At 36.3% G+C, this 25,483-nt stretch overlaps 2 protein-coding genes across 3 annotated transcripts in view; both read left to right on the forward strand.

The window, feature by feature from the left end:
- Window positions 1-25,483, forward strand: part of LOC141833031 (uncharacterized) — a 58,415-nt gene that overhangs the window by 16,596 nt on the left and 16,336 nt on the right. For both annotated transcript variants that reach the window (XM_074720415.1, XM_074720416.1), the window contains exons 7-10: window positions 10,639-10,731; window positions 11,059-11,154; window positions 11,754-11,807; window positions 11,892-12,095. In XM_074720415.1, coding sequence (XP_074576516.1) covers window positions 10,639-10,731; window positions 11,059-11,154; window positions 11,754-11,807; window positions 11,892-12,095 — 447 coding nt within the window. The remainder of the gene's footprint in view (window positions 1-10,638; window positions 10,732-11,058; window positions 11,155-11,753; window positions 11,808-11,891; window positions 12,096-25,483) is intronic.
- On the forward strand, window positions 17,119-22,372 carry LOC141833484 (diacylglycerol kinase 1-like). The gene is made up of 8 exons (XM_074720942.1): window positions 17,119-17,256; window positions 17,476-17,524; window positions 18,166-18,248; window positions 18,833-18,900; window positions 20,458-20,532; window positions 21,380-21,467; window positions 21,557-21,673; window positions 21,869-22,372. Exons 1-8 carry the CDS (start codon window positions 17,119-17,121, stop codon window positions 22,190-22,192), a joined length of 942 nt encoding a protein of 313 aa, XP_074577043.1. The 3' UTR covers window positions 22,193-22,372.

The raw sequence follows: 25,483 nt of genomic DNA on the forward strand, positions 1-25,483 counted from the left end.
ATTTTTCATCCTCACATATCCCGACTTCTCAAAAGGAAGATGATGATTTATTGGTATATTCTGTTACATCCTCTACACCTGTCTCAGAACCGGCTCTTGTCAAGCCTCCTATTATTGAAATATACTCCAGGCGTCGACCTCCTGATTCATGTCCTGCACCTACTACTTCGTCATCAGATCCAATTCCGAATGATGATCTTCCTATTGCATTACGAAAAGGTAAACGCCAGTGTACTTATCCTATCTCTTCGTTTGTGTCTAATAATGGCTTGTCATCCTCCTCCTGTTCTTTTATTGCTTCACTTGACTCTATTTCTATTCCTAAAACTGTCCGTGAGGCCTTATCTCATCATGGTTGGAGAGATGCAATGATAGAGGAAATGAAAGCCTTGGATGAGAATGATACATGGGACTTGGTTGATTTACCTCCAGGAAAACAAGCTATTGGATGCAAATGGATATTTAATGTTAAAGTCAATCCAGATGGATCAGTTGCCAGACTAAAAGCTCGTCTTGTTGCTAAGGGTTATGCTCAAACATATGGTGTGGATTATTCTGATACTTTTTCTCCTGTTGCAAAGTTGACATCTGTTCGGTTATTTATTTCTCTTGCTGCTACTCATCATTGGCCTTTACATCAACTTGATATCAAGAATGCTTTTCTTCATGGTAATCTTCAAGAGGAGGTGTATATGGAGCAACCTCCTGGTTTCGTTGCTCAGGGGGAGATAGGGCGAGTCTGTCGTCTTCGAAAGACTTTGTATGGTTTGAAACAAAGTCCTCGTGCTTGGTTTGGAAAATTTAGTCAGGTTATTGAAAAGTTTGGTATGAAGAAAAGCAAGTCTGATCATTCTGTGTTCTACAAGCAGTCAGGAGCTGGTATTATTCTGTTAGTTGTGTATGTGGATGATATTGTGATTACTGGTAGTGATACTACGGGAATTTCATCTCTCAAATCTTTCATTCTCACTCAATTTCATACAAAAGATTTAGGGGTATTAAAGTATTTCTTAGGTGTTGAAGTAATGAGGAGTAAAAATGGTATATTTCTATCTCAGAGGAAATATGTTCTTGACTTATTAACTGAGACGGGAAAGTTAGGGGCAAAACCTTGTAGTACTCCAATGACTCAGAACGGGGATCTTACAGCAGATGGAGAATTATTTGAACATCCAGAGAGATATCGAAGATTAGTTGGAAAGTTGAATTATCTTACCTTGACTCGTCCAGATATTGCATATTCGGTTAGTGTTGTTAGTCAGTATATGTCATCTCCAACGGTTCATCATTGGGCAGCATTAGAACAAATTTTGTGTTATTTGAAGGGTGCACCCGGACGAGGTATTGTATATAAAAATCATGGGCACACTCATATTGAATGTTTTTCAGATGCAGATTGGGCAGGTTCCAAAATGGATAGGAGGTCTACTTCAGGTTATTGTATCTTTGTTGGAGGAAATTTAGTATCATGGAAGAGTAAAAAGCAAAAGGTTGTGTCACGATCCAGTGCAGAATCAGAATACAGGGCTATGGCACAGTCTGTGTGTGAAATAATGTGGATATATCAATTGTTGACTGAAGTAGGACTCAAAATTTCAATACCAGCAAAACTATGGTGTGATAATCAAGCTGCTATTCACATTGCATCGAATCCCGTGTTCCATGAGCGAACTAAGCACATTGAAATTGATTGTCATTTTGTTCGTGAGAAAATTCAACAAGGCTTGATTACTACAGGATATGTAAAAACTGGAGAACAATTGGGGGACATCTTCACAAAAGCTTTGAATGGGATCCGAGTTGATTATCTTTGTAACAAGTTGGGCATGATTAATATCTATGCTCCAACTTGAGGGGGAGTGTTGGTTATATTTATTAGAATATTGGTTATATTTATTAGAATAAATCTCCTAGAATAGGTCCATAAAACTCCTATATAAATAGGGGCTTGTATCTCTTAATGGAATAAGATTTCTTAAGTTATTTTGGTAACATAGTTTGGGCACTAACAACTCTTCTAGAGTAACCTCCCTTTCAGAGATATAAAGTTTCTCATTTCTTTTTTCACTGCATGTTTTTCAAGTCTACAATTGATCGAGGTTGGTAGGTTCCAACTTTGGATACCACTTAAATATATAGTTCCACCTAGTGAAGTCCCAAAGGCTCATGCATTGTGGGACTCATCCTCAGTGAGATCAATCTTGGTAGTGATATACTATGCATGCTATATGTTCTTATGGCGATCCCCAACATTCAACTTCCAAAATTTAGGTGAGAAATGATACACTACATGAAAATGCAATATGACACACTACACTGCATGGATGTGGGACCCACTGCATGGATGTGAGACCCAGGTCTATAGTGTGTCATGTTGCATTTTCATGTAGTGTATCATTGCTCAATTTAGGTGGCTTGGAGATCGCCAGAGCCAACCTATTGTTGGAGAAAATCTATTTATGACAACCCGAAGTTGCTAAGAATAAAATTAATTTGCTATGAAACTTTCGTATATTCCTGCATATAAGAAGATTGTAATGGAGAAGATCATAGCTGAAATAGGATCTAACTTGGCTAGAGCACCTAACGCCACTGGATATTTGACATTGTTTGATATATGTTAACCAAATAAATCAGTAAATCTTATTCCATTAAGAGATACAAGCCCCTCTTTATATAGGAGTTTTATGGACCTATTCTAGGAGATTTATTCTAATAAATATAATTTTATAACCAACACTCCCCCTCAAGTTGGAGCATAGATATTAATCATGCCCAACTTGTTACAAAGATAATCAACTCGGATCCCATTTAAAGCTTTTGTGAAGATGTCCCCCAATTGTTCTCCAGTTTTTACATATCCTGTAGTAATCAAGCCTTGTTGAATTTTCTCACGAACAAAATGACAATCAATTTCAATGTGCTTAGTTCGCTCATGGAACACGGGATTCGATGCAATGTGAATAGCAGCTTGATTATCACACCATAGTTTTGCTGGTATTGAAATTTTGAGTCCTACTTCAGTCAACAATTGATATATCCACATTATTTCACACACAGACTGTGCCATAGCCCTGTATTCTGATTCTGCACTGGATCGTGACACAACCTTTTGCTTTTTACTCTTCCATGATACTAAATTTCCTCCAACAAAGATACAATAACCTGAAGTAGACCTCCTATCCATTTTGGAACCTGCCCAATCTGCATCTGAAAAACATTCAATATGAGTGTGCCCATGATTTTTATATACAATACCTCGTCCAGGTGCACCCTTTAAATAACACAAAATTTGTTCTAATGCTGCCCAATGATGAACCGTTGGAGATGACATATACTGACTAACAACACTAACTGAATATGCAATATCTGGACGAGTCAAGGTAAGATAATTCAACTTTCCAACCAACCTTCGATATCTCTCTGGATATTCAAATAATTCTCCATCTGCTGTAAGATCCACGTTCTGAGTTATTGGAGTACTACAAGGTTTTGCCCCTAACTTTCCCGTCTCAGTTAATAAGTCAAGAACATATTTCCTCTGAGATAGAAATATACCATTTTTACTCCTCATTACTTCAACACCTAAGAAATACTTTAGCACCCCTAAATCTTTTGTATGAAATTGAGTGAGAATGAAAGATTTGAGAGATGAAATTCCCGTAGTATCACTACCAGTAATCACAATATCATCCACATACACAACTAACAGAATAATACCAGCTCCTGACTGCTTGTAGAACACAGAATGATCAGACTTGCTTTTCTTCATACCAAACTTTTCAATAACCTGACTAAATTTTCCAAACCAAGCACGAGGACTTTGTTTCAAACCATACAAAGTCTTTCGAAGACGACAGACTCGCCCTTTCTCCCCCTGAGCAACGAAACCAGGAGGTTGCTCCATATACACCTCCTCTTGAAGATTACCATGAAGAAAAGCATTCTTGATATCAAGTTGATGTAAAGGCCAATGATGAGTAGCAGCAAGAGAAATAAATAACCGAACAGATGTCAACTTTGCAACAGGAGAAAAAGTATCAGAATAATCCACACCATATGTTTGAGCATAACCCTTAGCAACAAGACGAGCTTTTAGTCTGGCAACTGATCCATCTGGATTGACTTTAACATTAAATATCCATTTGCATCCAATAGCTTGTTTTCCTGGAGGTAGATCAACCAAGTCCCAAGTATCATTATCATCCAAGGCTTTCATTTCCTCTATCATTGCATTTCGCCAACCGTGATGAGATAAGGCCTCACGGACAGTTTTAGGAACAGAAATAGAGTCAAGTGAAGCAATAAAAGAACAGGAAGAGGACGACAAGCCATTATTAGAAACAAACGAAGAGATAGGATAAGTACACTGGCGTTTACCTTTTCGTAATGCAATAGGAAGATCATCATTCGGAATTGGATCTGATGACGAAGTAGTAGGTGCAGGACATGAATCAGGAGGTCGACGCCTGGAGTATATTTCAATAATAGGAGGTTTGACAAGAGCCGGTTCTGAGACAGGTGTAGAGGATGTAACAGAATATACCAATAAATCATCATCTTCCTTTTGAGAAGTCGGGATATGTGAGGATGAGAAATAAGGTGTGTCTTCCATGAAAGTAACATCGATTGAAACAAGATATTTATTAATACTAGGACAATAACACCTATAACCCTTTTGAAGACGAGGATAACCAAGGAAAATACATTTCAAAGATTTGGGATCTAATTTAGTAACTTGTGGACGAACATCCCGAACAAAACAAGTGCTACCAAATATCCTAGGATTAACAGGAAACAATGACTTGTTAGGAAACAAAATTTTATAAGGAATCTCACCATGAAGAACAGAGGATGGCATACGGTTAATAAGAAAACATGCAGTAGAAACCGCGTCTGCCCAAAAAGACTTAGGAACATTCATTTGAAATAAAAGAGCTCGTGCTGTTTCAAGAAGATGTCTATTCTTCCGTTCAGCCACACCATTCTGGGATGGAGTATCAACACAAGAGGTTTCATGAAGTATACCATTCTGACTCATATAAGATTGAAATAGACTGGATGTATATTCTTTGGCATTGTCACTTCGTAAAGTACGGATGGACATATTGAACTGAGTTTTGATTTCAACACAAAAAGCAGAAAATAGAGAAAATAACTCAGAACGATTTTTCATTAAGTATAACCAAGTAACACGAGAATAATCATCCACAAAAGTGACAAAATACCTAAAACCGGGTTTAGACAGAATAGGACAAGGACCCCAAATATCAGAATGAACTAATTCAAAAGGACTACTAGCACGTTTATTTATCCTTGGACTTGAACTAAGACGGTGATGCTTTGCAAACTGACATGACTCACAATTTAATGAAGATATGCTACTATATTGTGGACAGAGTTTCTTGAGGGATAGAAGAGATGGATGTCCTAACCTACAATGAGCCTCAAAAGGAGAATTTTCACCTGAACAAACGAGAGATCTTGGGGTAGGTGAATCAAGAATGTAGAGACCTCCATTTTCATGTCCTTTACCAATAATCTTCTTAGTCAAAAGATCCTGAACTAAACAATGATCGGGAAAGAATGAGATGCAACAGTTAAGATTACGAGTTAATTGACTAACAGAGAGCAAATTAAAGGATAAATTAGGTAAATGTAAGACAGAAGACAAGGAAAGCAAAGGAGTGGGATTGACAGTGCCAGACCCACGAACGCAAGATGAAGACCCATCAGCTAAGGTAACAATAGGAGTATTGGATTTGTGCGTGAAAGTAGAAAAGAGACTAGGATTACCTGTCATATGATCTGTGGCACCAGAATCAATGACCCACTTAGAGGATGAGGAAACAAGGCATGTATGGTGGTTACCTGAATCAGCAATAGTAGTGATAGAGGAAGATGAAAACTTAAGTGAATCCTGATATTGAGAGAACTTGGCAAATTCTTCTGCAGAGACAAGCACCAATTTATCAGAGGTATCATTAGTGGATGTAATATGAGCCCGATGTTTTTGTTGATTTTTGTACTGAAGCTTTCTGCACTCAAATTTTGTATGACCCGGCTTGTGACAATAGTTACATATAATACTACTAGAATTTGATGTCTGAGTTTCAGAAGCTTGTGAGTCTCCTTCTTTGTTTCTATCCATCATGATAGAAGGTTTATTTTCAACCATAAGATTTTATTCATAAGAGACATCAAATAACTCTGATCTTTACTTAAGGCAAAGATATGCAGCTCTCAAAGATCGAACAAACTTACTTACTGTTGTGAGATGATGAAGAATTCTGATTTTGAATAAGCTTACTATCAAGGTAGCAAGGAGGGCGTTGGCAGTGGCAGAACAAAGTAGGAAGGCAAAATCCTTCTGAAGACTGCTTCAGTAGTAACAAAAGAAGGAGACGATGAAGAATTCTGATTTTTTTTTTTCTTGGACAGCCGGCTGATCGGTCGCTGCTCTCAGCGAGCTGATGGGCAGAACTGTGGAAACTTTATAACGGATCGCCCATCGAGGTGCAATGCTGCTCCGGGTGGAGATTCTTCCCTGGGCTTCCTGTTTGGCGATGGCAGCAGTGAAGAAGGGTGAGAGAAAGGTGTAAGAAGCTTCCAAGGGATTGATGATCGGCAGCAGACAGACGGCTGCGAAGGCAACAGGCTGGGCGAATTTCTTCTTCTCGACGCGAACTGGTGTGAACAGGCGCGGTGCCGCGAGCGCCTCCAGAATCTCGGCGACGTGGCTCGACGACGTCCTGCGCGAGATCGCGAGCAACTTGATTCCAGCCGCAACGCCACGGCCTGGTTCGCCACCGACTACGGCGGCGTCGCTTTCGTTGCAATCGAAAGAAGATGCGACACGCGATGGGAAGGAACGCGCGCGGCGAGGGTTTCGCAGAAAACGCGATCAGCAAACCGCGTGAGGAGCGAGGAGGAGCGAAGAGAAGTCGGCGCCGAAATTAGGGCTCTGATACCATGTTAACCAAATAAATCAGTAAATCTTATTTCATTAATCAGATACAAGCCCCTCTTTATATAGGAGGTTTATGGACCTATTCTAGGAGATTTATTCTAATAAATATAATTTTATAGCCAATAATTTCTATGCCATGCATGCAATGCAAAAAAGCCTTTGGGATGATAAAAGAAGGCACTTTCCTGTGTTGCACTGGAAAAGGACCTAACAGAAGAGCATCTTCTTGATGGTTCAAATCAATGCTTCATTCCACTGCTGCCTTACCTTCCTAAGGCGACCTGCTTAATCTAATTGATTTAGTTTCTTTGAGCAGGCAAGTTACCTTCTATCCAGTTAACCATATCTAAAGGTAGCCTTCCTTTGCAGCTGCAACCAGGGCTTGTTGTTATTTCCTTACCTTGTTAGGGCAGCTTCCTAATCTAACTTTCTTTTTATCCATTTGGCCATATCTCAAGGTAACCTTCCTTGCAGCTCCAACCAGAGCTTGTTGTTGGAGTGAGAGTTCCCAGCAAAAATGTCTAGTCTTGGTATCTGAGGGTAGTTACATTGGCATTTTTCTCAGTTTGTAGAAATGGAATTGGTTTCTAAAGATCTTTTATCAAACTATATAGGCATTTTGAAGTTCTTTTCATTGCTTGCTCGACTGGTCGATTGAATTGACTATATAAAGAGAGTTAACTGATTGCTCTAGACTGAAGAGGGGGGATGGGGTTGGAGTTCAATCGTAACCAGTCTTTGAGATTATTTAATTAATTTTTTTAATCTTAGGTTGATGGCTTGAAAAGGAAATAAGGTACAAGATAATTGCCAGTCCCTTCAGAAATCAAAGTATCCCCTATGCTTATGTGTATACTTATAGATTTATGGTCTTTATATCATTTGAATGATGACTCATTAAGGCTATGAGATCTTTGGTGCGTTTGTAGGGTTACTAATTTAGTGCCACATGGCTAGGTTTGAGTTATAAAAATTCTTTGATTGCAGATGCAAGGTTTTGTATACCATCCTATTGATGCAAAGTTGTGGGGACTATTTGCTTTGGGATTATCTAGTTCCTTTGCTAGCATGAGAAGGCTATCTGATTCATCTTGTCCTTGCATTGTCAGAAAATTTTGGTCCAGAATTGAATGTTTACTTCTTTTGCTAATGAGACCAGTTATCTCGACCAGACCTTTCATTGGGGAGAACCTAATGCACTGGGATTGCACATATTTCATGAAAAAGCTTTTTTAATTTTGTGGTTAGAAAACAAGATAGCCTGGTCCATGAAGCTCCTGCCAATGTGGGGTCCCGGAGAAGGATCTATTGTACATAACCTTACCCTGCTTTGCAAGAGGTTATTTCCGAGACTCGAATCCGTGACCTCTAAGTTACATAGCAACAATTTTACTATTGTGCCAATGCTTCCCTTCCTTAAATAGGCGGAACACGAGGACTTTCTAGAGGGTCACTCATTCTAGTACTACTCTTGCCTAAGCATGCTTAACATTAATTTTGTGGTTAGAAATAAAAATTAATGTTGCATCCAGGGGTTTAATTAGTGATTTTAAGGGGGAAATGTGCAGAGTATGTTGGGGCATATGTGGCCAACATGAAAAATATGAAAATGATGTTTAAACTGATAAAAGTTTAAAACGACTGGCATAGATATCCATCAAAGTATATTAATCAGTTAAAATAAATAAGTTTACAAATAAACAAGTGATAAGTAAACTCAACACATTTATTTCATCATTTCACATTGCACAAAAACACATAACATAGACAAAATATATAAGTTACATAACATAGCAATGCATAACAAACAAGCATATTCAATCAAACATGTTTATAAATACATAAGATCCATAAATCCGTATAGCAAGAAAATACACAACTCATTGCATGGAGAAAAAGGAGATGATGGAGAAGAAGGTATCAAGTTAGAGGATACTTTGTTGCAAGGAGAAATAAATTTGCTATCCACAACTATAATGCCCTGTTTACACTAAAGGATGGATGAAGGAAACGAGGAATTGCATGAGAATTGAGATAATTTTATTCATTTACTTAGTGTAAAATCAAAGAAAGGATAGACTCCAAATCTATCTATTCATCAATTTTAATCCCTTTTTTCATTTGCCTAAAATAGGGCTTTTGGCAGCATCTACTGATTTAGAACTTAATTTGAAAGCCATATTTCTACCCGAATGTTTTAATAACTAACGAATGGAGAACAATCTTCCAAATTCATTGACCCAACAACTCTCGTGATAAATCCGATGATCAATCACTCCCGTGCTAAAGCCAACGACCAACCATTGAGAGCAAAAACCAAGTGAGCTTGCCTCTGGTGAGCCAATAGCTTGGTGAGCTCACGGCAGCCTCTCTTGGTCATGAACTTGTGGCGGCCTTGCTTGGCCGTGAGCTGGCGGCGGCTTGGCCTCACCATGAGCTTGCAGCAGCTTGGCTTCGCCATGAGCTCGTAGCGGCCTGGCTTCGCCATGACGTTTTCCTCCTACCATGAATTTATCCTCCCTTTCTCCTCATCACCTTCCCCTTTCCTCCTTTCGTCCTCCCTTCTCTCTTTTTCTTTCTTTTCCTTTTCCACTGTTGATCTTTTTCTCTCCTTAATCCTTTTCCTTTCTCTATCCACCCTTTGGAGTAAACAAAGCCTAAAAGAGGAGAAATAAAAAAAGGAATAAGCCACCATTAAAAGGGAAGAACTAGACAAGAGATGGAAAAGATATCTCTTAGAGGAGAAGATAAGAAAGCAGAAAAAGATTGCCAGAGCAGTGAAATCAGTAGTTGAGTATCACTTTGGTTTTTCTTATGATTTTGTGAGTTTGGGAATCATGGGTGAGCAAAGAGTTTTGGGAGTCATGGGAGAGGATTGAGGTTAGGGTTTTTTTAGTAATAATTATCAAGTGAAACAGTAGCTAAGTGAACCTTTAGTCTAACCTGCCCAATCCATCCAGTTGAAGCGCCTAACTGCTTGAACCATTCAAGTGATTCACCTGGATCACTTCTTAAAATACTTACCTGAAGGCGACTCAAAAAGTATGAAATGCAGTGCCTATTGAAATCACATATGCAGCTGCCTTGACCTCTTTTTAGAACAGATTGCGTGTAGCTGAATTTTTTTTTCTTCTACCGTATTCCTTTTTTTGTATAAAATATGGGTTGGATCAGTAGCTTTATCACTAATATTAAACAGTTTAGTTGAGTACTGTACTATTATTCAGCTATGCCATAATCCAGTATATTTGGATTAATAGGTTAGTTTCCCATTTATTATCTTTCTATAGTAAGTAATATTGTGGGACATGGCGAGGCCCATTTTAAGATCTTGCATGTATGCCTTTTGATTCACGCAATTAAACCAAATTGTGGAATCATCAGAGATTTAACTTCACTCCTGATAAATCTTCTTCTATAGTTAAAAAAAAGTTAATTATGACTAACTCAGTTCATTACTATTGATTGCTAAGCCCTAGCTAGTTTGCCTGGATGTTCTTTGATGATTGGCATGGATTCATTATTCTTCTGCAAATTAGGCTACTTCTACTATAAATTAATTATAAGAGTTCTAGATGATTGTTCATAATATAACCTCCTGTGGAAGTTAGATTTCAAGGGTAGCCTTCTCATGGACTCTACTAATGTATGTCATTCCTTTGATGCAGAATTCTGGAAGCAGCACTGCAGATCTACGACATTTTGCATTTTATGCTTTTGCTGGCCGTACTGGCACACTAAGATGGAGTAGAAAGAATGAAGTATGTTCACTCGTAATCTTCCTCATATGGACTCAATTACACAACTCACTGGAACTCGTTTAGTTCCTTCTCTTCAGCTATTTTATTGTGTGCATTTGGTAGATTATGTAATTTTGTAGTCTGTAAGTCTGAGTAAAAGTAGCACAATTTTATGACATTACATACCATATAAATAGTTTTCTGCTCCTAACTGACATATAGTATTTTTTATTTGTTTTTTCAATCTGCTTATTTCCTTAGATGACTCAGCTCTCAAGGCGCACTCATCACATTAATGTTGTGGTGTATTTCTTAATGTTCTGATCCCCTCTAAAATGGACACTGCAGAATTTCCAGGTTCAATCTTCTGATGCATCACAGTTGATTCCCCAACACAACTACAAACTTGATGCCCATGCTCTTAATACTCGTCACCCTGGAGAGGTAAACAACAAAATTTGCCATTACCCAAGAGAAAAACTGAGTTTCAAATTGTGTTAGTTGATGCATTTACTTTGCCACTTATTTGACACAGATAAGATGTATGGCTATTGATAATTGTTTTATTGTGTCTTAGTGCTGCATGAAATATCTTGAGTATGTTCAATTTGTTCATAATTGCTGTTTATGTCTATCTTGGATACTGGAATCTCTGTTGAAAATGAATCTCAAGTATGAACATAGAGTAGATGAAAATGCATTATGTTACTTGTAGTGAAGAATCTCTGTTGAGTGTTAATGTTGTATACATTCTGTTGGAGTTTGTGCATGATTTTATCCAAATTGTTTCTTAAAATAGCTGCTTTTAACCAATTTTAAAATAATTATGTAGTGGTAAAAATGACTGTTTTGACCAGCTATTATTTGTAGAGTGATTCACTACTCTTTGGATGATAATATTGCTAAGTCATCAGCAAAAGTAATATAATTTTTAGAGTAGTTTGCTACTTTTGAATGATAATACTGCAAGCCATAATCACAAATCTGTATATTTTTTGAACTTTCTTGATCACCTTCAATATCATATTTTTTTCCATTTGCAGTTTGAATGTAGAGAATTTAGAGAATCCATTCTTGGTGTTATGCCTCATCGCTGGGTAAATCCTGAACTTCTTTGCTTCCTGTATATTAGCCCAAGAGTCCACTTGCTCATACTGTAGTATACTTGTCTTTCTTATCAGGATAGGAGGGAAGATACTGCATTAGAGTTAGCACACTTCCGAAAGCATAAAAGGAAGCCTTTGAAGAAAACACCTGGCAAAGTTCCCACACACACTGTGTATAAGCCTGTTGAGCACAATCCACCAGGGAAAGATGCATCAAATAAAATTGCAAGAGCGATTGGAAAGGCTGCAGATTATGCTGGTTCAGCAAAACCTAAAAAGGTAGATGTGATTTAAAAGTTGTCTGGATCTGTATGATGGATATTATTAGATCACACTTTTACTGCCAGATCAAAATTTAAGTTACCTATCGGACTTGGTTGACTTGATAGTTATGTCAATAATTTTTCCCATATGTATGTGGAAATTGTGACGTTCTTTCTACCCTGACTGTCTGTAATTATTGAACTGTTCAACACAGGGTACTAGTATAATGGATAAACATTTTCAGCAACTAAAAATTAGAAAATCATGGGGAAAATGAAAAGAAAAATGTTAGCAACCAGTAGAATTCAGGGAAATAAATAATCAGCAGAATTAATGTAACACTGTGACATTTCTAAAATGAAGCCCCAAAGCACTGAAGCTAGGTATTGGTGCCATATCCATGCTGAACGACTTACCCAAAATCTATCTTTATTGGTAAAGACCTTGTCTATTAATAACACAGTGACCGTGTGCCTTCCCCATTATCAATTCCAAGAGGCTTTGGAGAAAGTGCTCGATTTGCAAGTGCTCCTAGTAGTGAATTCTCCCTTTCACATTGTAATTGCATATATTCTGAAGTTTTGCTGACTGATTTGGTTAAAACCTTGATTATTGATATTTGATGTATTTAGATCAAACCTCATCCTGATTATCCAAACTTTGAAGATTTCAGAATAATGCACCTTGACCTTTGATGGTGAGATACTGAGATTGGATTGAACATTTGTTACTTATTCTTGGCGAAAGTTTATCAGAGCAACAATAACTTGGTGAAAACATAAAAATTACTAATGAAAAAATTATGAACAAAAGGTTTTTATGTAGGAAAGAAATTAAAGGTATTTTGCATGTGCAACAGAAGAGTTTTTATTCCTGATTTTGGCTAATGGGTGCTTTCTTTAGGTGTCTTATTGATGTTCATGTGCCACAATTGACGTGAAGCACAAGTTAGTTCCTGACTGCCTTGATGCACATTGCTTTGTGGTGCATGCCAAATGTTCATTTAATAGCCAGCTAAATGTTTAATACTTTTTAACCTAAGTTGACATGTTGTGTATTAGCATGGTTATTGGCTACTTGAACGGTTTGATATCCAATCATCACTTACCTAGTTTTCTGGACTGATTTTCTTGCCGTGTTATAGTTAATAATATGATATGAGGGAAACGTAAGCCAATTCAGTGTTAGAAAAGTGGGATGTATTGAACTCATACACATATTTAAAGCTATCAATTTGGGTTGGGTCTGTCGGGTTGGCTTGTCTCGCCAAATAATTTAAGCGCATTGGGTTGAAATTTTATCAATCCGGTCTAAGTGGGTTGACCTGCATGGGTTGCGGGCCTGTGGCCAGCTGACCTGTAGTGGGCTTGGGTTGGCCCATTGATAATTTTTTTTTTCAAAATTTTTTTCAATGAGCTCGTGGGTTTGACCCGCCTAATCCTCAATCCAAACCAACCTTGGATTGGGTTAGGGATTTCCCAGCCTGCTAGGATGGTGGGCCGGCTCACCCCGCCTCGCCATATGATGGGTTTTTGGAGGGTATGCCTGCCCCTCCACAGGTTGACCGGTTTGATAGCACTACACATATTGAAATGGTTTGATATAGAGAAGGATGAGTTGCCATTTTCATCGTGTTTCCCTCTCTCACTCCAACATTCACTAGTATTTTACACATTGCTCAACATCTAATAAGTAATTAGGTTTGCTTAGAATTTAAGGTAATTGTTAAAATTAACTACTTTTGCAAACTTATTAGACAATAGAATTTGTATTATCACCATCATCATCATCAAGTATTGTTTGTCTCAACTATTTGGAATCCAAATTTTATCTTAATTGAGATCAATGCAAGGATGTATTACCAATAACACCATGAATTAAGTATTTGGAAAAATGTGTTCCTTACACCGTTGATAATCGTAGTTTGTTATACCATTGTCATTAAGTAATTTCTTTCGTACATAATTAGATTGCTAACCATTATTTAGTTATTAATGAAACCTATAGGGTTGTCGATGATCATTCATATACTTTTCATTCCTATCTCTACAAAGTAAATCTCTTCTAGTGGTTATTTAGGTACAATTAATCTTTCTACCTAGTCCATTAGAAATCTTACCTAATCCTTCATAACTATTTAAGTAGAGTATTTTGGAGCTCTAAGTTAGGTTGATATGGTCATATAGTTATGTTCAAAGGCAACCAATAAATTCTATAGTTAGAAGGGTTGAATCTATTAGAATTGAAGGCGCGATAAGAGATAAAGAAAACATTAGTTAATGATGTAAATATAGTATATTAATTCAAATATTCTTGTAGCATAGTCTTGCATAAAGCAGTATAAAATTCATATAATCATGCACAAATAGTTGGGACAAGCATGAGTTGGTGATGATGTTGATGCTCATGATGGTGATTTTAGAGCTTTGAGTGGGTTATTTGTGCAAGTTCATTTATGGATAGATAGGGGGTGAATAAGTAGACCCAAATTGTTGACATTCCCTACGTAAAACACAAGGTTAAACAAATATATTATTAGTGACTGCATGTGTGATGATTCAAGTGCTCAAATCACAATGAGAATAAATATAAAATAAAATAACACACTGCTAAGAATATTTAACGTGATCCAAAGCTCCACTTCTCCTTCACGGCCTACAATGTGTCCAGTTTATCACTCGTGTAAAGTCACTATCACCATCCCTTGAAATGAGGCAATGAAGTAAGGCTCAATAAATCAAGGTTTGCAACTATAGGACTGGTGCACGTTAGAGGGGGGGGGGGGGGGGTGAATAACGCTCGTCGTTTGTTCATTCTATCACAACACTAGCAGTGGATATTAGTATTAACAAGCACAAGATACGTGGATTTTTTACTTAGTTCCTAACCCCCTAGCATTAATACACCCAAGGCCTATGTAAGGAAAGACGTCTGTCTACTAATGGTCTCCTTTTCGAAACTTTTTCAAAGGCGGAGAAATCCATCTTATAGTCCAAATAATATAAAGATGAAATACAACTGAGGAAGACAAAAACTAAATAACAAACACGTGTGTAACCGATTTGGAAGTTCTGAGCGCAGCACATCCTTCCTAGATCTTCCCCGGTTGCACGAGCTTAGCTCCGTTTGCGTTCAATAGCACTGCAGGATGAACAAGTATGAGAGTTAGGGTTGTATCTTAGTGTTGGGCGTAGAGGTCATATAAAGACATTTTCAAGTGTCTCGATCCCTTTTTGGGTGCCTTGAACCGATCTGATCCGGTTCCATCGGTCTTGATCGGGGCCAATTCCACCTGATCCGAGCACCTGGACCTTACCAAGTCGCCTGGACCGTTCCGGGCGCTTGGAACTAGTCAACCAAGTTTGACCTGAGTTGACTTCTGAATTTGGTTCGGCTGCTTCTATTTGATCCTCTTATGCTTTCTCAGTCTTGCTTTCAACTCCTAGTATAAGATAAGCATACAAATAAGCAATCTAAGCCTAACTATAGTCCATCTGACCTACTAGGCTTACCTAAGCCTTACTCTCTAAGTCTAACCTACTAGGCTTACCCGTGCCTAACTTTTAGTTAGGATTAGTCACTAGGTAGACTTTCTACCTTCCAAACATCTAGTCATCCTTGACTTGCTTGGACTTCTCCTTTGCCTAACCTCTAGTTAGGTCAATTCACTAGGTAGACTTCTCACCTATCAAACATCTGGTCACCCTTGACCTGCTTCAACTTTCCCTTGCCTAACTTCCATTTAGGACTTCCTTTCCCAGTTTCACTAACCAGGACTTCCTGCCCAGCTTAGTAGTCTTACTTAATCACGGGGCTTACAGATATCACTTCCGTCATATGGAAGGGATAAATCCAATTTACATCACTCATATCCCTTCACATAACTTATTGCACACCGGTGATTGACTTTATAGTTCACCTTGTTACATGTGACGTTTGTCGATAGTAAAGTACACAACTCCTTATATAGGAAATTGTAGTGACTTCAAGTCTAAAGACTATTCACACTAATAGTCACTATGAGAATGTTTATGACACTCATATAACAATCCATGAAATATTTCCATAGAGGGTCAATTTAATACATATTCTCTAATATATACTCATGTATCAATTTGATATCTTTTATCCATGACTTGAGATTAAGCCATTAGTTGATTTATATGCTAGTCTCAACGTATTAATATTGTCCTTGTATATTAAAACTTGACTAGGAATGGTTAAAAGTAGTGTTCTATATATAACTACAATCTTTCACTATAAATTCAATTAATTGATATGTGGTAGACTAAAACCTACTACCCTAGGACATTATTATATTTATTCATCTGACACAGATCTAAAGTAAATATAATAATTATAAACTTTATCTTTTATTAATGAAATATGGTATAAAAGTTCCCTTGTCAATCATCTCATAATTGATTCTAAGGGCTAATACTAACAGCAAGCTCACGACCTAGTTAGTTTCTCTTCCTCTTTTCTGCTTTCCTTTCCTATTGACATTTTCCACCACTAATCTTTCCTTCTCCACCATTGATTCTTTACATTTTCACTGCTGATTTATTTCCATCCTTGATCCCTTTCCATTTTGTATCCATCCTTCAGGGTAAATAGAGCATTAGCTAATGAATAAGAAAATGAAGCATTTTCCTCCTCTTTTCTAATGGAATTTGAAAAAGTCTTCTCGAGTGATGCATCCATGGATTCTTACCATAACCATGATTCTACTATAGACACACTAGTAAGTTCTCAAATTGGTGTAGGTTGCTTTTAGTGCTAAGTCTGAATATTAGTTAATTTATTGAAAGTGGTGGTGATCAGGAGTAGTCATTGATGATATAAGGTGCAATTCATGCTCTTATATGTATGTGTAACATATTGTATAATTTGGACAGCAAACCCATGGTTTAGAAGCTATATTCATAGGGAATTTGAGTTATTCTCCACATAATTCAATGATGTTATTTGTTTGATTTTGTCTATAGATGTTACATATTTGACTTTGAAGAGCAAGCGTTTTTGAATTACTGCTTCTATGGTTTATTTAAGCTGGCATATTGTTATGAGGATGAAAGCTCCTAAGGAAGGTACTTGCGATCCAATTGCTCCGCTCGAATTACCACATTCCCTCCATGCATTTCAGCGTGTATCAAGCTCAGATTCACTTAATGTGGTAAGAAAAATTAATGGATTGTCTCTTATCCTAGTGATTGTATGTGAATTAGAATTATTACATTGCCATCATAACACCACAAAGCCAGAACTTTTTTGAAGAGTTTTAGTAGATAAGTTAGTATTATTTATGTTTATAATACTATTGATTCTTCAAATGTTTCTGAAGTATGTTCTAATAACTGTTTTTTGATTATTCTCTCAATACCTTTTTCTTCAGGAAGGCTATCACACTTTCCGTGGTGGTTTCTGGAATTACTTCAGCATGGGTAAGAAAATTTATATTTTATAAAAATGCAACTAATTACTAATTGAATTCATAAAGACTAATCAGTCAACAAATTGGTTAGTATGTCCATTCTATGAAGGTAAAATTTACCTAGATTGTGTGGCTCAATTTGTGAGCTTGACATGAATGTCATGTTATACCTTCTTTTTTTGTCTTGATCATGAGGTGCCCATGATTCACTTTCTTCTTTTCTTATCTTTTATGGTTGATTGTCTCTGTATTTTTGTATTCGGTTTATATTTTCTATCTATGCTTCAGAATTCAGGTTTGAACAATGTTCTACTAGTTTAAACAAAAATTACTAAGGAGTCTACTACAAGGGCTTACTCTTATTATTAGACTGTTTAATGCTCATAATTTATTCTTTTATTGTACACTCTTCTTGTCTACCTTTATTAGGAGTAGAATACATTTTAGGCAATCCAATTGAAGTATGACTGCAGGTTCCAGAATTGTCGATGTACTGTAATATCATGTTAATGATATTATATATATTTTTGCTTTGTTGAAATACCCATCTTCTCCATTTACTTTCATAGAGCAAAAAGAGTTGTTTTTTCAGCTTAATTAACGATGAATGTAATATGGACCATATATGTGATGTATCAAGCTTGTTTCCAGGAATGGATGCCCAAGTATCATATGCATTTCATTCTGAGCGGAAGCTACACCCTGAAAAATTCAAGAACCAGATAGTTAATCAGGTACTGCTTTTCCCCTTTTTGTTATAACCTCATAATACTATCTTCAACTCTTTGTAGACCCCCATTATTGATCTTAAAGATTGCGACATCGATGTTATGTATGTGGTCATTTTTGCTAGCACTACGATGTGTACGATCATGGTTTAGATTTTTTAGCCCGAGATTATGTACTTTCTTAAAACTTCTATACCCAACACCAACTTGTTGAGATCTACTTTCATATTTGGATAGTCACTTGAGCCAAAAACAAGTATATGAAGAATTTGCATGAGGATTTATGGAATAAATATAAGAAATCTATTCCTAATAAAGAGATTTTCTTGGTTCCGACAAATACATTTATCCAAAGAAAAGATTTGCTATATCATATTATATTCTTAATAAATATGTGATTCTCAATGCATGAAATGAGATTTCTTAGACACGTAAAAATGTCAAGGGCAAATGCTTAAAGTAGTCTCACTTGTGTTGCATCATATTAGTATAATTGTGATGTATTATTGTATGAAATCCATGAATAATCTAAATTGTATATGAACTAAACTATTGGTCCTTTGATTAAAGTGCTGAATGTCTTTGTACAGACTACGTATGCTAAACTTGGGTGCACACAAGGGTGGTTCTTTGCTTCTCTGGTTCATCCTTCTTCAAGGTAATTTCAAGAATATTTGATACCTCCAGCTGTAATTTTAAGTTCAGTTTAATAACAGAAAAGTTTGATAATCTAGGTTGCAGCTCAGCAATGTAGAGTTCATTAGCAAGTTAATTTTATGGACTTGTCATGTAGACAAGGGAAAGAATAATAATCATGTGCCATCTATTATGATACTATTTACCAAATTGACAAGAAAATAATTACTTGGTTTATTAAGTGAAAGCTCCTTTAAAGAGGTTACGTATAGTACATTTTGCAAGAACAACTTAGGAAAATTAGTCAAGCAACTAAAGTTTTACAAATTATCTTTAGACCATTCACATCCATTAATCTGATAAAAAGTTAATTGACGACATAGTCTAATGCTTATGTTTTATATAGAATTATTTATGTTTATTATGATGTTTACGTCAAATCTATAAATAGATATAAGGATCCTTTGAGAAAAAGATATGCAATACTAGTATCTACTTTCCCTAATTTCTACATGGTATCGAATCCATAGGTTTTCTCAAAGAGCTATTTCCCTAAGGGTGAGGTCGGCAACCTCTTGCTCACTCATCTCTATCTCGATTCCTCTTTGGTTGATCTACCCCTCTCTCATCTCTATCTCAATTCCTAGGTACCAAGTAAAGGGAACCTTGGTGCCTAAAGTTTGTGATATAACATTGGAAATAGGTGAAGGGGACCCTACTACCAAAACTACTATGATAAACACTGAAACTAGAAGGGGAGTGCTCCTCTATTGATAACCCGATTACCTAAACCGTTGTGAGGATAATCAACCAACAACCATCAATTGTTTCACCAAAATTACCCATATCAAGCTATAGTACATCCTGACATGATAACTAAAATTCATCTTATTTGAACACTCATGTTCATGCTTGTCAAGTTACAAATACTAATGCTGATTAAATATCAAATCACCTGATTATTGTTAATCACAAGAGAGGAATCAACAAATAAGTGTCAATATCTTGAATAAATAAAATTGTGGTTGACTTGTTCTCACCTTTCAGAGAACTTGTGGATGTGACAAACTATGCACAAATTATGTTAATCTCTTCTCCTCTGAGAACATGAACCAGTCTTTATGACATTGGAATTGTTCAAATATATTCTCTACTCTTTCACTGGATGGTGACTTCTTGACAGAGAAAATTTTGCCTATCAGGATTCCCATAAACTAAAATTTTCTATAGGAATCTCCATCAAAATAAATTCTCCACAAAAGCTTCCCTCTTAAAGAGAGGAATAAATGTGGCCCCACTGCTTTCTTTGCAAGGAAATGGATGCTAATGTCATCCATCCATTGTCAGACAACAATACTTCTGATGGACAGAGGATATGCATGGATAAGAAGGTTTTAACTAATTGCTCATACATGTCCTTTCTTTATAGTATTTATCTCGCAATCGAAGGTTGTATCTGGTACTTGAATGACTATTATGTCAGGGACAGTTTAGGACTATATGACAATTCTTGTTTTAGATTCTTATTTTTGTAAAAAAATCTGCAAAAATTGTTTGATATTTCTATGTGTGCATGCAGGAATATTGCACAACTTGCAAAAGTGAAGATCATGAAAAGTCTTGGTCACTGGGAAGATCTAAATGTTCCTCATAGGTACACAAATAATTCAACATTTCACATGAATCTAGTTCCCAGTTTTAATATTTCACTATCAATCAAATGCTCGATTGTAACATAGCCAGACACATTGTACCAGACTGTTAGATATTTGTTGCTATACTTAGGAAGGAAAAATGACAATTAAGTTCTAGTAATTATTATTTTTGGATGCTTAACATTGCAGTGGAATGAGTTTTTTTGATTGATTGAGTGTAAGTTTTGTTTGCCCTATTGGTTCTATTTTTTTTTTGTCAGTTTCATCTGGCCTAAAAATCAAGTCCTTTAATAATCTTCATATGGTTATCATTTTACTTGTGTTAGAGTAATACACTGCAAAACAATCAGATAATATTCTGATTATTTTAGTTGATTGATCCAAACACTCATATTTTTGTAGTTATTATTATTATTATTTATTGTTTTGTTTTGGTCTCTTAGGCAATAGCATAAAATGATAAAAGTCCAAATTTTTTCATAAGCTTTATATGATTGCCATCTTACATAAGCTGGAATGACCTATTATGCAACAATTTAGTTTCACTTCCTGAATGATGTTTTGGTTTTTCGTGTATTGATTTTTATTTGTAGTTTGTTGGAGACATTAGATCTGTTGATCAACATGAATGGAGTTTGAGATATTATGATAAGTTTCTTCATATTTTCTTGATTGAATTGTCATTATTTGTTTGTAAAACTACATATTCATCAACTTTTGATGTACAATTTCTCAATTACATTTCATTCTTTTAAAGTCTACCTATTGATTTTATTCTGTCTAAAATTTTGGGATAAAACTACCATATATAGGCTATCAACTCATAAACTGCTTGTGGATCTACAGCATTCGGTCAATTATTTGTCTCAATTTGCCTAGTTTTTCTGGGGGACTTAATCCATGGGGAACTCCTAATCAGAAGAAAACCAGAGATGTGAGTTGCTCTATATGACAAACAGTAATAGTTAGCATAAAATAATGTCCCCTGTACAAATTCATTCTACATGTTTGGTTCTTTTCTAGAGGGATCTTACTCGGCCATATGTTGACGATGGCCTTCTCGAGGTGGTGGGTTTTCGTGATGCCTGGCATGGGCTTGTTTTGCTAGCTCCAAACGGACATGGAACCCGCCTCGCACAGGTGAACATACATCTTATGAAGCCATGACAATTTGCTAGCTGATCTTTTAAAATTTACTGTTCTGAGAGACTAGTTTCTTGAGAAAGTTCAAGTCTTGAATATATTGACATCATACTGAGTCTATTTTAAAACATAAACGGAGTAATTCCTGACCAAGCAGATGAAAGATAAGCTGAATAAAGTTTGTTTCTACAGGCACGTAGAATCCGATTCGAGTTCCACAAGGGTGCAGCAGACCACACATTCATGAGGATTGATGGGGAACCGTGGAAGCAGCCTCTTCCAGCAGATGATGACACAGTTGTGGTTGAAATTTCACATCTTGGGCAGGTCAATATGTTGGCTACCCGTGACTGCATCTCCAAAAGCATCAGTGATCCTTCAACACCGATGAGCCATCATGATGACGAGGATGGCAGTGAGAACTCTGACGATGAATGGGAAGGAGGGAGGAAGAAATTTGGTGCAGCAGAGACGTTCAAGATTTCTGAGGATACGGATATCTCTCATCTTAGTTAAGTTCTCCTTATGCTTGCTTTGCTTCTTCATATCTGTAATTCAGTCCTTGCATTGTTGTCCATTTGGGTTGATTTATCGCAAGATCTGGTAATTGGGAGATCAAGTGTTTGATGAAAGCTTACCCATATGCATCAATAAGTATATTGGATTTAATTTTAAGTGAATCCACACTATTTCTCTTCTCTGCTAGCTGAAGAGAACAACCAGTACTCATGAGGTGTGCAAAACAAGTATATATATATATATATATATATTAAGATTTGATTTATGTATATATAATTTTATAAGATTTGATTTTCTCACCGGCTATCCTTGCCGGAACAGACATTACTACCATCACAACCTCATATTTCACCCAACAAATAGGAATTCCCTCGAGTATAAAAAATTCTTCCGCATGAAGGGCCATCCAAACATAGCACTGTTATTAGCATGGATATATAAATTAAAGTTGGGATTTGAATTTAATATAATAAATTATATATTATCAAAAAAATATAATAAATTATATATAATAAAAAAATATTATATTCACTGTTCAATGAAGCTGTGTTCTATGAAATTTTAAAATATAAAATTTATCTATAATAAAATCTACATTTATATCTTTAAATATAAAAGATTAAAAATTATGAATTAAAATTTTAAATAAATAACCCTAGCATAAAATAAATTACCTCATGGATCCAACCAATGTATTTAATTGTTAACATATTGATTGACATCCAAATCACCCATCCAGGCTGCATTTGACAACAACGCAAAATATTTACAACACATTCAGGGACTGTTTAAACATATGAGAGTTAAGATGCATATCACATACTTACATTTAGCCCTGTTCGAACATAATTTGCATATCATCTTCAAGCTTTGAAAGGTTGCTGCCATCATCATCATAGGATCATGATCCATAAAATAGGATCCTATTTTTGCACGGACGTCATCTAGAATTTTTGACGATGTCTTCTAGGACCAAAATATGTGATAGGGGGATGAGTATCGCGTAAGAACTTTTTCTTTTTTTTTACGAAAACAAACACAGAGATGTAGTGAAAAATAAATCACAAAGACAACGTAGATTACTTGGTTTATAGTCCAACGACTGTTACTCTAAGATCCACGATGTCTTCGATCATTTCTGATTGGGTAATATACTAAAATCCTTCTCTCCGAAAACTTTCGTAGAAAAAGAGAAGACATATAAAAAATAAAGAAGATAGTGACAGACTATTATTTCCTTTAATATAATACAAGTGAGTAAAGTACGTCGACAAAAGATAGAATTTCGTCGTAGTTATCGGAGAGCCTCTTGGCATAGTAGTAACAACACTTGCATGAATTGAACAACAAAAAAGGATGAGTGAGTTGGATTCAGAGTCTTGGATCTTGATGCTTCATTTGGTGGATTGAACCTTATACAGTCGGTTAAACCTTTATCTTTCCTTATATGCTCTGATTCTAATCAATTCGATCCATTCCATGAAATTCGTTGTTTGATCAACTGATCTTTTTGATCAATGGGCTGATTTCCAAAATTTCCTTCTTTGCTCGATCTGATCTCATCCGATCTGTACCTTCTAAAGTTGTTTGATCGATTGATCCTCTTGATCAGTCGACTGAACCTCTATTTCCATTTGAACTTTAAATTTTCTAATATATACTCATGTATCAACTTGATATCTTATATCTATGACTTGTAAGATTAAGTCATCAGTTCACTTACATGCTAATCTCAACACATTAATATTGCCCTTGTATATTAAAGCTTGACTAGGAATAGTTAAGAGTAGTGTTCTATATATATTTACAACCTCTCACTATCAATTCAACCAATTGATATGCTATAAACAAGAACCTACTATCCTAGGACATTATTATATTTATTCATCTGACACACATCTGAACTAAATATAATAACCATAAATTTTACCTTTTATTAATGAAATATAATATAAAATTTTCCTTGTCAATCATCTCAAAATTAACTCTATGGGCTAACACTAACATGTCCAATTTCATCAATTCATAGACTAGGAAATATTTTATTTCAATACGTATATAATTACACATATAGAGATATCCATAAATTGTGATATAATCATAATTTCTCTCATATTATGCATTGTATTGTAGACATCAGTAATTGAGTTTAAGATCAAATCAAATACATATAGAATGTATACTTAAATAATAATTTTATTTATCTAATAAATAATATAATATCTAAGGTAATTATCTTAGAACACCTCTCAAATATAACAGAGTTACCTTTTGCCAAATATCCGGTCCTCCAACCATGTTTAGACTTTAGCTCAATATCTAATCCTCTGACCCCAGGACATCCTTTTGATATCCGGTCCTCGTTGACTCATCGATCTGCTAGATGTCCGATCCACTGACCTGCTTTGACTTCCCACCTAGTGTCCTTGATCTGTCAAGACTTTTTGCTCAATCACACTGACCAGGATTTCTTGCCTAGCCTTCAACTAGGACTTTTATCTTGCCTAACCTCCAACTAGAGATTTTCCTATGCTACCTGCACACTTAAATTAACTCGTCAGCACGCAATACAATCTTAACTCGAATCCTTTGCCATGATTAAAATACAGATTCAATTATTTGATGCTTCCTGCACCAATAAAATATAATCTTGAGACATTGAAAACCTAGAAGCATGAGAAGTATGAAAGCTTGAGAGGTTATGTGAGTTAAATGTAATCTTGGAACATGATCTTGGGTAGCATTATTAGGAATGATGTGTTTAGTTAGGCACGAATAGACTACCTAGTGTTGGTTTTCATCATGACCCATGTGGACAATGTTTGATCAGTGTTTTGATGTGTTGGATAAAAGGTTTAAGTCCAAATCCGAGGATTTGGTTTGTGACTTTTAAGGAGCTTTCCATTCCGTTCGTGATCGTTCCTTTGACAGAAGCAGTCCCCGCCGCTGGAGTAAAGACACGCTACAACAGGTATACAGATTAACAATTGTATCAGAGCCAGGTAGATTAAATTATGTTTTTACCTATTGGGGAAAATAACAACAGCGATTTCTGCCCGTTGTTCTGGCCGACGTAGCAAGGTAGCGCACAGGCGCTGCCTGCATTTTTTTTCCCGATTAGCGGACAGTCGCTTCCAATCCGTGTGACCCTGTGCCATCGACGAGGCCGGCAGGTTGCCATCGGCGGCAAGCAAGGCCATGGCGCCATCTTCGGCGAAGACGGTTGAACCTCGATCTGTTTGAGGCTCTGAAGGCTTTGTCTTCGGGGAGGCCGGCGCAGGCAGCGAG

The sequence above is a fragment of the Curcuma longa genome, chromosome 8, assembly GCF_044706935.1.
Source record: "Curcuma longa cultivar G26 ecotype Majalengka, Jawa Barat chromosome 8, ITB_CL_G26_1.1, whole genome shotgun sequence".
Lineage (NCBI taxonomy): Eukaryota > Viridiplantae > Streptophyta > Magnoliopsida > Zingiberales > Zingiberaceae > Curcuma > Curcuma longa.